Genomic DNA, 14,203 nt, shown 5'->3' with positions numbered 1-14,203 from the left:
TATAAAAGATAAGAATAAATAATTCCCAGAAGAAATAGCATACACGGTCACAAACACACAAACACTAAAAACTCTTTAGTCTTAATACTCAAAAAAAAATGACAAGAAAAACATCATTTTTATCTCATCAAATGCAAAAAAAATGTTTTTTACAATTGCCTTTTAGGTAATTTCTTCCCTCTACAATGTTTTTCATATGTAAACTTTTTTTTAAAATTAATTAATTTTGTTGTCATTAATCTGCAATTACATGAAGAATATTATGTTTACTAGGGTCCTCCCTTCACCAAATCCCCCCACATACCCCATTACAGTCACTGTCCATCAGCATAGTAAGATGCTGTAGAGTCACTACTTGTTTTCTCTGTGTTGCACAGCCCTCCCCGTGCCCCCCCACCCCACATTATACATGCTAATTGTAATGCCCCCTTTCTTTTTCCCCACCCTTATCCCTCCCTTCCCTCCCTTTCTCCCCAGTCCCTTTCCCTTTGGTAACTGTTAGTCCATTCTTGGGTTCTATGATTGTGCTGCTGTTTTGTTCCTTCAGTCTTTCTTTGTTCCTATAGTCTTTGGGTTTGAGGTGAGTCTCTTGTAAGCAGCATAGAGATGGGTCTTGGTTTTTTATCCATTCTAGTATTCTGTGTCTTTTGATTGGTGCATGCAGTCCATTTACATTTAGGGTGATTATTGAAAGATATGTACTTATTGCCATTGCAGGTTTTAGATTCGTGGTTGTCAAAGGTTCAAGGTTAGCTTCTTTAGTATCTTACTGTCTAACTTAACTCGCTTATTGAGCCATTTTAAACACTGTCTGGTCATTCTTTATTTTTCTCCCTTCTTATTCCTCCTCCTCCATTCTTTATATGTTGGTTGTTTTATTCTGTGCTCTTTTGTGCTTCCTTTAACTGCTTTTGTGGGTAGTTGATTTTACTTTTTGCCTTTAGTTAGTATTTGGTTGGTGTGCTTTCTTTGCTGTGATTTTATTTTCTCTGGTGACATCTGTTTAGCCTTAGGGGTGCTTCCATCTAGAGCAGTTCCTCTGAAATACCCTGTAGAGGTGGTCTGTGGGAGACAAATTCCCTCAACTTTCCTTGTCTGGGAATTGTTTAATCCCTCCTTCATATTTAAATGATAGTCGTGCTGGATATAGTATTCTTGGTTCAAGGCCCTTCTGTTTCATTGCATTAAATATATCATGCTATTCTCTTCTGGCCTGTAATGTTTCTGTTGAGAAGTCTGATGATAGCCTGATGGCTTTTCCTTTGTAGGTGACCTTTTTACTCTCTCTAGCTGCCTTTAAAACTCTGTCCTTGTCCTTGACCTTTGTCATTTTAATTATTATGTGTCTTGGTGTTGTCCTTGGGTCCTTTCTGTTGGGAGTTCTGTACCCTTTCATGGTCTGATCAATTATTTCCTCCTCCAGTTTGGGGAAGTTTTCAGCAATTATTTCTTCAAATACACTTTCTATCCCTTTCTCTCTCTCTTCTTCTTCTGGTACCCCTATAATGCAGATATTGTTTCTTTTGGATTGGTCACACAGTTCTCTTAATATTGTTTCATTCTTGGAGATCCTTTTATCTCTCTCTGCGTCAGCTTCTATGTGTTCCTGTTCTCTGGTTTCTATTCCATCAATGGCCTCTTGCATCTTATCCATTCTGTTTATAAATTCTTCCAGAGTTTGTTTCACTTCTGTAATATCCTTCCTGGCATCTGTGGTCTCCCTCCGGACTTCATCCCTTAGCTCTTGCATATTTCTCTGCATCTCCATCAGCATGGTTATGAGCTTTATTTTTAATTCTTTTTCAGGAAGACTGCTTAGGTCTATCTCCTCAGGGTTTGCCTCTGTGATCTTGGTCTGTATCAATTTCTTCTGCTTTTTCATGGCAATAGATATATTTGTGGGGAGCTGGCGTGTGTGTTGGGTAAGAGAAAGTCCCTTCTTGCAAGTTTTTGGCCTTCTTCTCCTGGGAGAACAGCAGCCTCTAGTGGCTTGTGCTGGGAAGCTGCATGCAGATGGGGCTTCTGATCTTGCCCCTACGCTATGGAGTTTATTTAGCTCTGCAGTTGCTGTGGGCGTGGCCTGCCTCAGGCTGCTTCTCCAATATGGCAGAGCCGTGTAGGAGGGGGAACAGGCAGGAGGCTGTTTATCATGGTGAGGGGCCTCTGAGCTGCGCTATGGGGGTTAGGGTGCCCAGAGTTCCCCAGGATTCCCTGCTGCTGGGCTAGGTGTCCTGGGGCACTTCCGTCCAGCTCTGGGGTCCCTGTCCCTTTAAGACTTTCAAAAAGCACTCGCTTTTCTTTGTCCTGGGTGCGCCAGCTGTGGGGACCCACTCACAGGTCTTACTGTCCTGTTTCCCTAGTTTCCAGCACCCCCCCACACACATTATGTGTCTGCACTCCGGTGCAGATGGCTAGGGCTGGGTGTTTAGCATTCTTGCCTGGGCTCCCTCTCCCTCCCTTCTCCGACTCCTCTCTTCCTGCTGGGAGCTGGGCTAAGGGGTGCTTGGGTCCCGCCAGGCTGGGGCTTGTATCTTACCCCCTTCACGAGGCGCTGGGTTCTCGCAGGTGTGGATGTGGTCTGGATGTTGTCCTGTGTCTTCTGGTCTCTCTTTTAGGGAGAGTTGTATTTGTTGTATTTTCAGAAATGTATGTGGTTTTGGGAGATTTCCGCTGCTCTACTCACGCTGCCATCTTGGTTCTCTGTCATATGTAAACTTTTTTCTTTTTTTTTTATTTATCTTGGACAGAAGACTTAACATTACAATCTTTTGAAAATGAGCATGTTTGGTGGTGAAGAATTCTGGGTAATGATAAATCACTATGTAGGATGACTGGAGGTGTCTGCTCTCTTTCTCAAATGTTGCATTTAATGTTTCCGCTCATCACGTTTTGCTAGAAAGTCTTAGGCAGCAGAGCTATTGTCACCTCTGGATGTGTATGTACAAGGTCATTGTATGCAACTGCTAAGCACCTGATGAAGGTCCCTCTCCCTAGCAGATTGTCAGAGGGAAGGGGTGGCTGCAGAAAGAGTATCTTAGCTGCTGAGCATAGTCAATTCCTTTTTCATTGATCACATTTCTGGATTACTGTGCTGTCTACCAGGAGGTAAATCAAAGGAAGCGAAAGTCAGTTTTTGGTGACAGAAGCTTTTATGGAGAAATAATTGTCAACTTGGAAGACTCCAGGAAATATTTCAAATACTGTTTTAAATATTGATAGTGCCCTCATTCTGTCTACCAGTTAGTTTCCACACTGATAATTGTTGGCTGTTTTCTTGTTCTTCATTCTGGTAATACATTAGTGGTTTCATGTGATAGATATTAGTCTAGTTTCTTCATTTTAGACCTTTTTGTAGTATTTCTTATTGAAAAATTCTGAGGCCTGGGGGTCTGGATATGTGTGTTTGGTGCAGGTTCTGTTACTTCCTAACTGTGTGACTGTACATTAAACATTTAACATTTTGAATCTTAATTTCCTGATCTGGAAAATGAGAGAGTTGCATTAATTACTCACTATGGCTTTTTGAATTCTGTGAGTGTGACAGAGATTTTGTCCACTGGTTTGTGTTACCAACATAAGCCAGGTGAAAATACTTTTCAAATATATTCTGCCTCTAAATTCTTCACACTGCAGTGGTTGATTTTCTCATTGAAAGTTTTCATTCTAATTCAAAACAGCATCTTCTGTTAATCATTGAGTGTTTCTATTTCTCTTATTGGAAATACAGATTCCTTTTATACTCTAATTGCAATTAGCTGAAAAGATGCTTATTACACACTAATTGGAATACAGAGCTAAAAAGCCTAAAAGGCAGTGCAAATAGGCAGTTTCTCTTTTTGTCGAAGGGATGCTCTTTCTGATGCTTAAGATCATCTAAACAAGAAAATTCATTTTATTAGTGGCATGATTTCTTCAGCCCAATACTGCTTATCTCATTCTGTTCAATGTAGCTGCCAAATGGTGCTTGGGCAGAAACTTATTCAATGGTTTAGTATGCAGTTCAGAGGAGCCAGGTTCTCAGATTGCGTAAATGCCCTTTCATTTGTCCATCTGGGCAATAAGTGCATCCATGTTTGAAGAGACAAGGAAACTGCTAGTCTCTTATCTGCAGGAAGGTAGACTGCCTGCACTATGTGTTTGGATGCCAGGTGGATATGAGGGTTAATTTCAGTGCTAATTTCAACCTTCTGTGGCCATTAGGAGAAGGAGTAAACTTTCTGCATTTCCTTCAGTTTTTTATGGATGTGAAATTTTAGGTAATGTTCCATACTATTGTCAAGATTATGATTCAATTGATTTCTGGAATTTCTCTTTATTTTTATGGGTGCTTATCTGGAACATTTCTGAGTATTCCATGAAAGGTAAAGAACAGAGATACCCAAGTATAGGGGCTGTAGGCATCAGGCACACCCACATCTGGCCCTTTTGGACCCTGGTCAGTGGCCCTGCCCTTTTGGACCTAGAGCCTGAAACATACACAGCGACTTGAAGTCCACCTCTAAACAACACTGTGCTGCTTCCTGAGTAGTCTGTGTGCCCAAACAAGACTTGGGAATCTTAGGTGCCGAGTCTGGTCTCCCTTCTCTGAGCTCTGGTGTGTTCTAAAATTATGTGTCATCTCTGGATTTAGGCCACTTGATTAAAAGTAGAAGCTCTCTTTAATCCATGAAATACCCTATAATGAAAAATCACTAAGTCAATTTGGTTTAAAAATGAATCTGTTAAGGTCTTTCTTTAGTATGTTGCGTTTTTATGTGTTTTGCTAGATCCCACGTGCAGGAGGGTGAGGAAAGAGGTTGTTTCTTAGGTCAAAATAATGGGACACTTGGGTTCTAGTCCTGGCTTTGTGTCTCACAGTGATAAGGCCAGCCAGCTAAACCTCCAGCTAAAAGTCCACGAGGAGTCAGTACCTTGGATTCCTTCTAAGCTGAGTTCTTGCAAAATTAAGATAGAAAATATTGCTGTGTCTTGAAAAACGTTAAAGCCATAGTGACTTCTTAAAACTGTACAGAATTTAATATGAAATGGATACTCTTAATAACCATGTGCAAAATTTAAAAGAATCAAGTAGGACATTATCTATCCAGCTAAAAAGTTTTCTGTGAAAGGATTGAATACAGGTTGGAATTTGTATCTGATTAATTGTGTTCATAGCAAATGAGTTGGAAATTCAGTCCATTAGTTGCTTGGTTTCTGAGGAGTTAATCTTGGAATCTATTGTTGGTTGCAGGTTCTCAGTTACCATGACATTTCAGTCATTAGTCTGACTGAAGCATTCTCTAACAGCCCTGTTCTTTCTAGAGGAGCAGTAACGAGCATCTTGTTGGCTTGGCGGACGCCTGTCTGCTTAGATACTGTGTCTCCTGGGGGACCTGGAGAGAGGATGCTGGGCGGCCAGCTGGGTTCCCCAGGCCAGAGACCAGGGGAAGCCCTGCTCTGCTGCACTTCCCACTCATTGTGCAGCCTGGGCCCTATCACTTGAGAGACCTGGCAAGGAAGCAAGCAGGAAGCGAGTGCCACTGCTGGTTCAGAATGTTCCAGTGTGGTTGGAAAGTTTGAGAAGGGGCCTCGGTGAGAAGAACGAGACCTTACTGACAGGGTTCAGTCTTGATCAGGTCTGTTTCGCATCAGCTTTCTAAACAAGCACAGCACTCCTGGCGACCACAGCACTCTCTAGCACTTGGTCCTCTGCCTTTTTTTTGTTGTTGTTCAGCATTCTATACATCCATGGTAGAACATAAAATATTTTAACTTTTAATTCCAACAAGAAACAAAACAAAACTTCATACTTTCTAGGGCTTTCCAACCTACTGAAAGATGGTAAATGCATTTTCTATTAAGCTGTTTTCTTACAGATTATTAATAAGACTACTCATTATTCTCACATTTTGGATGGTCAGGTAGACAGCCTGGCTTGTCTGTCTGAATTGTTCAGCTCTCTTATCTGATTTAGTTTGCATATTGGGTATATAAAAACCATGCAATTATGATTGTCTGTCATAAGATTGAGAGGAAAAGGAGTATGCCAAACCATTTGTCTTCTTCTCTACGTGAGTCTGTAACAGAATGTTTATGTCAAGAAGTCAGAAGAAAGTCTGCTGGAGGCTTTAATGAACCACCAGATGTGTCCCTTGTATACGTCGCCTTGTCATCCTGCCTGTATTTGCATGACTTCTGCATTACTGTAGTAACACTCTCTTGGCAGCCCTGTCATTTTCAAGACCCATAGGGTGTGTTCAATTCTAGCTTTAAGTCAAGTAATGATAATAATAACTCTTGCTTCATTTTTCTTTTCCTGGAATATCTGTAGGAACTTTTGAAGCTCAAAGGGATATTTTAAGCTATTTCAAACTGAGGGAACCAAAGAAAATCCAAAGATTCCCAACTCCATTTGTGTACACAGATTTCCAGTAGTTGGAGTCTCCATTTTAATGTTTAGGTCTGAACTGGATGGTGGGGACCCACCTGGTAAGCAGAAGAGAAGTTACAGGATGGATTGCAAACTGTCTACTCAATTCATTTTCTGAACAAGCCTAGTGACATTGATATTACTTCTGGAAAAGTGAGCTCTCACCTTGTGGCCTCCTTTTAGTTTAATTAGTTGACTCTCATACTTTTTTTCCCTTAAAGTTGCACATGAAAGGTTTTAGTTTAGATAGATTCCCTCTTACCCAGAAATTTTTAAAAGATTTAAAAACTAGTCAAGAATCTCTGTTTAGTCAGAACCTTCATTTTTATGTAGAGATTAACTGCATGATTTAAGATACACAGAAATGAAGTTTGTTATTTTATAAAAAATAAACATGCTCTTTTTATTTAGAGTTTGTATGTGTGTACACGCATGCATACTCAGTGATAACACACTGATAATAACAAATCTGATCAAATCCCAACTTAAAACCCTTTTTTATAGTGACTTTTCAGAACCCTGGGGTTAGAAGCCAACTCACACCAATACCTGGAAGGCCTCCCCTGCGGAGGTGCTTGCCATCCTCCTCTCTGCTACTGCGGTGCCCTTTTTCAGTGCCGTCGAACTCAGGGTGTTCTCGGACTCCTCCTCACACTCACCCTGCTCTCCCCAATCTCCACAGCTCCCATCTCATCCCTTCCTCAGTGATTCCTTTTTTTTACAACTGTCAGGATTAGTCACATTCCTGCTTTATGTTGCTGTTGCACCAAGACCTTCTGCTTTGCCACATGTATTTTGCATATTTCACAGAGCTAGGAAGTTGAGAAACCTAAACCAAATCTATCTGTTTCTGAAACTTCATGGTCTCTGTCACCCCTTATTGCCTCCTTGGATTTCAGTTTCTTACTGTACAACTGTGACAGTGGTAACATTTTATCATGCTTCTGTGTGCTTAGTCAAACTAATATCTATGAAATGCTTAATGAACAGTGAAGCATCATTCTCTTTACCATCATTATCTGTCTCATTTTTATTTTGGTTTCCATGATCCCTAATTTAAGTTCATGTAGCCTTGTAATGCTTCGCTCAAAGCTCTTAGTCTTGGCTGCCTTCTATGCTGGCTCGGATGGATCTGACAATCGTCAATTTTCTTTCTCTTCCCAGGATGGTTCATACTTGGCTGAGTTCCTGCTGGAGAAGGGCTATGAGGTGAGTGACTCAGTGAGCAGAAGCAGGCTGGTGGGGTCGCTCGGACACAGTGGCCTCCTGCTTCCTCTCCTGCCGTCCTCCTGTGTGTGTTTTCCACTGGAACTCTGATAACAAATCAAAATCCGGGGAAGAATGTGCCGCTTGGCTTGTAACCCTGCCAGCTCATTGTGCTATTTATCTGCTGGTGAGCACTGGTGGCTTCCCCTGTTCCTTAGTGTTTAACTGTTTTGCACGCTTCCCACATTCTCAGATAAAGCAGCAACCTGTGTATGCTAAAAGCTATAACATTATTAGGGTTAATTTATGATGTAATGTATTACATAAAAAATCTCACTCATGGTGAAGTCACTTAATTTGGAAATTGCACAGAGCAATAAAAACTAAACTGATCTTTGGCAAGCCTGAATGAAAAACTTACATTTAGAGATTTTTGCCTTCTGGTAGGCAGCCATATATTTTATAGAACTTGCAATTTCTGGGTTTGTTGCTGTCATCATTACCACTGTTGTGTTTTTTTCTCCTTCACGATTTTCTGCTTTCCTTAAAAGAAACAGAGGTTTTATATATTAAATTAGATAGAGCTCTGTGTTTCTGTCATCTTTCTTAGGAATAGTTTTCAGTTATATACATGTCTATAAATTCATGACATACAGAGAATAAAAACCTATAGTGGCCCATATGCTCTGGCCTGATTTAGGGGTGTCTACATTGATAATTTTGGATTCTCTGTTAATTCCAATTGCATGTGCATTGTTTAAAAAAAATGTGCACTGTGTGCAAATGGGAAAACAGCAGCAAGAATTCGGTATCTAAAGCCAACAGGATTTGAAGAAAAGGAAACTAATTTTCTTATTGTAACTCATAATCTTTTCTGAGAGTCTTGACTTTTAGACTTTTAAAAGTGATAGCAGATTTGTTTAGCACCTTCTGCATCCTTATCTAATACCTAATTCTACATCTTACAATAATATCAAAATAAAACAAATTTAGTTATGTAAGTATACATGTACACATGTATCCATTTACATAGATTCCTATAATAGTTGAGCAATAAATACGTTTCTACAGAGCAGATAATTTTAGAGTAGTTCATATATACCACAGAACAATTAGTTTTGGCTAAAGACTGATGGTTGTTCAGGGTAGACTTTCTTAATGCTTTAATAAATCTAAAAGGAAAGGCTTGTCAGAGAGTCGTACTTCGTTTCACATGTTGGGACTGACTGAGAATTGTTGGTGGCTAGAGAGGAGTTAATGATGTGGCTGTGTATTGATCAGACCAAGAAAAGCTAAGTAATAGTTGATGGGATTCAGGACATGTCATCCCAAAATATGACACCTTAGCATATTGACTCTTTTAAGCTGAAGTAGTATGAGAAAACAACAGGAATTTCTCCTGTTAATCTGTCTTTATCAGTTTAATATAGAGGAGGAAGTTTTCCTTGACCCTCTTAGGGTCCTGGACTAAGTCTGAAAATTAAACTGAAAGCATACAAGTTTATTTAATCTAAGTTTTACATGACATAGGAGCCTTCCTAAGGAAATGAAGATCCAAAGAAACAGTTAAGCCTGAATATTTTTCTATTAGGTTTTATAGAGAGTGGACATTCATGGAGAAATGAGTGTGAGGTCAAGGAGTATGAGGTGAGTGTCAGTTGGGGAAAACTTAGTGAGGCCTGTTTGTTCCAGTTCTTCTTGACATCCCCTTGTCTTCAGAGATAAGGATGCTTTTTTCCTCCAGGTAGAGGGGAGGGCACCTCTCACACAAGGGTGTTATGACTGCTTCAGATGAAATCAGAGTGGCCTTCCTGCTTCTGCCATTTTCTCATACTCCTTCAGCTTAAAATCACGAATATGCCAAGGTGCCATATATTGGAGTAGCATGTCCTGAGCCCCATCAGAGTCATTGTAGTTTTGAAGAGAGAGGTGGTGTGTCAGAAGCAATGTTCAGACTGCATGGGTGTTGAGTTTTACTTCCAAAGTGGATGTTGGGTCTGAGACTTGAGATGAGGACAGTGGCAATAAGTAGTGTCTATGACTAGTTCAGAGGAAGGGAGCAGGCAAGAGGTATGGACTGTGTGGTCTCTGTGAGAATGTGGCGGACTGCTGACAGGGCTGGGTTGGTCTGGATATGGTGGATGGAAAGCACTCTCAGTCAGCACGATGGTGCTTTCAATGTTCCTGGAAATAGCTAGGCGAAGACGTGCATGTATGCGTGCAAAGCTCCATTTCATTGGCTAGTTAAGGAGCTAGCAGACTTTATAAGACAGGGACTCATGTTCCTAAGTGAATTTAGAAATAAGAGACTTAGAAATAAATGTGATGAGAACCCAGGATTGCCAGGTGAGCTACAGATGTTTTGGTTCCATTGGCACTTGAAATTATAAGACAGATTCGATTTCGATAAAGAAAGACAATAGGAGGCCCATTTGGGAAATCACAGTTAATGGGAGGATTGAGTCATTGAAACAATGATTGGCAAGAGAAGAGAGGCTTAGAGTGAGATCGGTAAATTGATAGAAGGAAATACTGTAGATAATGCAGGTGAGGTACAGAGCTACAAAGCACAACCAGAAATGATTTCTCCTACAGGGAAAAATGTGAGTTTTGTAGGAGTAGGGGAGTAAAAAGGTGTTTGTCTATACTGTATTCAATTTTAATTGACTGCTATCTTCAGTATTAAGAGATGGATAAAATCGGAGGGTAAGCTATTAAGAGGAATATGATGGTGGCACAGGCTTTATATTTTTGTACTTAGGTCAAAGTAAATGTGAAAGTGATTTTTTTGAAGAGGTTGCATTGAAAAATTTCCAGAATTATCAGCTAGCAATCCCTGGTTACTCAAGACCATGGCAAAATATCAGGGTTAATAAATTGCATGCAGTAGGATAAGAGGGGACACCTGTCCATACCTGAATCCAGAGGGCCAATATTAGCAATTTTGGGTGAACACAAATTTCCGGATTGGCAGATTCTCAGCCTCTAGTGTGCATCAGAAGCACCCAGGCCCTGTTAAGGCACAGACAGCTGGTTCAGTGGGCTGCAAATCAGCCCTCCTCACAAGCCCCCGGTTGTTGCCTATGCTGCGCCCCCCCCCAGGTACTACAGTTCAACAACCACTGCAACTAAAGGTTCAAAAGAGAGAATTTAATCATAAGGTGAAGATGAACAACATTTCTTAAGATACCTTAATTTGTGGGGCTTTGCTTCTCTGTGCTGTCATATTATTTTGAACCTAGTCTTTGTATAAGGAATATCACTGAGCTCAGAAATAACGGGAAACAGTATACTTTGGGGTAGCAAAATACAAGCCAGGAGCAAGTAAATAAATGCTGGAAAGCAGCTACAAATTCTGTGGATAGGCTCTTCCTGAGGCTGAAGTCTTTCTAAAAACGAAAGGGGCAAACTACTTGGCTAGCAGTGGCAGGGTCAACCTCTTCTTATGAAGAAGGGAAATGTACATTTTGTGGAAGAGCAGCAGTCAACTGGGGGGAAGCGAGCTGAAGAGCGGAGTAGGGTTGGTGTGGCAGCGATGCTGGGACAGCGCAGGCAAACACACCCTGCAGGTATATGGAGTGAGCGCAGTACAGTTAGATGTGCTCCTGTGTTATCTCTTTAGTCAAAAAAGCAAAGTGTATTAAAAAGTATTAAGCAAGTGCTTGGCTAACCTTAAAGCAAAAAATAAACATTTATCTATGACTTGAGAAGGAATATCTTATTTTAATAGACTAGTTATGGATGAATACCTTGCATAGCCTCACACATTGGATTCCTAAAGTTGTGAGGCTGGTCATCTGATGGTCATATATGGCCTTTCTCTTTGTTTTGGACTGTTGGAATATGTGACTTACCCAGAGTCCAGCAACCAAGAGAAAAAAGAGACCTAAAGCATATTATTATTATTCATTGTCAAAGTTATATGATTTATTTTTAGAACACAGACATTTCTCTCTATCCATTGAAATAAAGCTCTACTTACATCTGAGAAATCTGTAATTCAGAAATAACTTTGGTGGTGAACACAGTTTTGCTATGTATAGGTATACATGTGAACTTGTTTTTTATTAAACAAAATTTATTAAGCTTGTAGAGCAGTTTAACATTACAATTAAGTTACAACTGCAGACCAGGAAATAGAATAAATTCTAAGAATAATGTGTTATTTTCTCTATTTCTAAGTCAAAAAATGGATACATATGCCAAAATCTCAATTTGATGTTTCCTAGATTTTACTTTTTGCCTCCTAAAATGTCAACCAAATTTGTGATGTTCCCTTCTTAAAATATTTTCATGTTTACCAAATTTTCTTTGGCTTAGTTCTTTTGGAAAATCATACGGTTGAGTGCTTTCTCTTTGGCTAAAGCTAACCAGCAGAATTATTAGTTGTGGGTGTGTTGTATCCTTTGCAGAAGTCAATTTCTCATGTATGCCATATGAGGTGATGATGCGATTTTCTTTCTATTTGAAAGAAACTTTTATATGCCTATGATTCTCATCCCTCACCCCCATATTTGGAATATTTGAGTCATGTCAAGGATTAATTTTGGCTTGAAACAGACAGAAAATGACTAAGTTAAAATATAGAAGTATATTCAGCTGCAAACGAAACTATCCAACATTAGAAGGAACACTTCTAAAATAACTGAAGGATTAAAAGTGCCACCAGTAGAACTGGAACTTGGGCAGCTGGTGACATAAGCTGGTGTTAACATGGGCAACACAAAGGGAGCAATCTTGACATAAGAAGAAAGTGAGCCCAGGTCCTGAACAGTTTCTCTTATGTATCAGATACAAATAGTCTGTTCTTCAGTATCAAACAGGTATTCATTCTTGTTCCAATTACTTTTTTCCCCTCACACTTATTAGGGTTAAGTCAAAGATAAAAATTACAACAAAAAAATCCTCTTTATTTGAGTTTTCTTCCTGTCTTAAATCTAGCAGTACTTAAGTCTTGTCCCTAACCTCCACTATTTAGCTTTCTCAACTTTTCTACACAGATGTGTAATAGCAACTGCTCTCTGATTATATTTGTGGACCCGGATATCTGTCTATATCTATCTATCTAAAAGATAAAAGATGCAAAGCTCTGAGGACACTGAGAAGATGTGGAGGCATCAGAGCCTCTTGGCCTCACACTCTGGGTTCAGGAGGCTAGAAGGCCCTTTTACTGAGGTGGCCTCACATGGTCTGTCTTTGGTTTCAAAAAGAAGAGAGATTTTTGTCCTCAGTAGGGCTCTCAGTGTGTGTATGTTTGGAAAAGGAGGTATTTGAGTATCTACAACTAAGCATTTGCTGTGAAGTCACATGATTTTCTAATCACTTTTGTTGACACTGGCAGCAAAAGCAGTGGGAAGAGATGGAGGTAGGGTCCTGGTGGGCAGTGCTGGGGAGAAAGTAAGCAGTGGAACTATTTCTAATTTAACAATGTTGCTTATAAATAAGAGTTTTTTCCCACAAAGCTAACCATTAACAAAAGAACTTCTGAGTTCCTTGTTAATCATCACCGCACATTTGTAATTTATTCTTATCTTCCCACGCTATAAAAATGCAGGTCCATGGAATTGTACGGCGATCCAGTTCATTCAATACAGGTCGAATTGAGCATCTGTATAAGAACCCCCAGGCTCATATTGAAGGAAGTAAGTCATTTTCTAAAATCTCTTTTTATAGCTTCCTATATTATGATAAGGTATTTTCTAATGTCATTTTTCTCAAAGCCCATCAAGTTACAATTATTTACCCATGAATTACCTGCATTGAATGCTGTCTGAATGCTTTGAAAACACTTCATTGTTTGCTGCCCCTGAGCCACCATGTCATACGGGTCAGGCTGTTAAAAGGATGTTGGTCAGGTGATGCTGCTTGAGACCAAGAGCAGACATGCCTTTGATCACCCTTCTCCAGGTGTCCCTAACCCCACAAGTAAGAACAGATCCATAATCACAGAATATTCCTTTGCTTTTTTTTTTAAAACACATTTAAAAATTTTTTTTGGTATCATTAATATACAACTCCATGAGCAACACTGTGATTACTAGATTCCCTCCATCATCAAGTCCCCCCACATACCCCATTACAGTTAATGTCCATCAGCGTAGTAAGACGCTATAGAATCACTACTCGTCTTCTCTGGGCTATACAGCCTTCCCTGTGCTCCCCCCCACCCCACTACATTATGAGTGCAAATCATAATACCCCTTATTCCCCTTCTCCCTCCCTTCCCACCGTCCCTCTGCCCCCCTGCAAATCCTTTTCGCTTTGGCAACTGTGAGTCCATTCTTGGGTTCTGTGCATCTGCTGCTGTTTTGTTCCTTCAGTTTTTGCTTTGTTCTTATGATCCACAGAGGAGTGAAATCATTTGATACTTGTCTTCCTCTGCCTGGCTTATTTCACTGAGCATAATACACTCTAGCTCCATCCATGTTGTTGCAAATGGTACAATTTGTTTTCTTCTTATGGCTGAATAATATTCCATTGTGTATATGTACCACATCTTCTTTATCCATTCATCTACTGATGGACACTTAGGTTGCTTCCATATCTTGGCTATTGTAAATAGTGCTGTGATAAACATAGGGGTGCATA

The 14,203-nt window shown here is 40.0% G+C and overlaps 1 protein-coding gene across 1 annotated transcript in view; it reads left to right on the top strand.

The window, feature by feature from the left end:
• Nucleotides 1-14,203, top strand: part of GMDS (GDP-mannose 4,6-dehydratase) — a 703,979-nt gene that overhangs the window by 162,384 nt on the left and 527,392 nt on the right. The window contains exons 2-3 of the mRNA XM_037011686.2: nucleotides 7,574-7,618; nucleotides 13,170-13,257. Of these exons, the coding sequence (XP_036867581.1) occupies nucleotides 7,574-7,618; nucleotides 13,170-13,257 (133 nt within the window). The remainder of the gene's footprint in view (nucleotides 1-7,573; nucleotides 7,619-13,169; nucleotides 13,258-14,203) is intronic.

Source organism: Manis javanica, chromosome 16 (assembly GCF_040802235.1).
Source record: "Manis javanica isolate MJ-LG chromosome 16, MJ_LKY, whole genome shotgun sequence".
Taxonomy (NCBI): Eukaryota; Metazoa; Chordata; class Mammalia; order Pholidota; family Manidae; genus Manis; species Manis javanica.
Note: the sequence above shows the minus strand (reverse complement) of the source record. Positions and strands in the feature narration are given on the sequence as shown.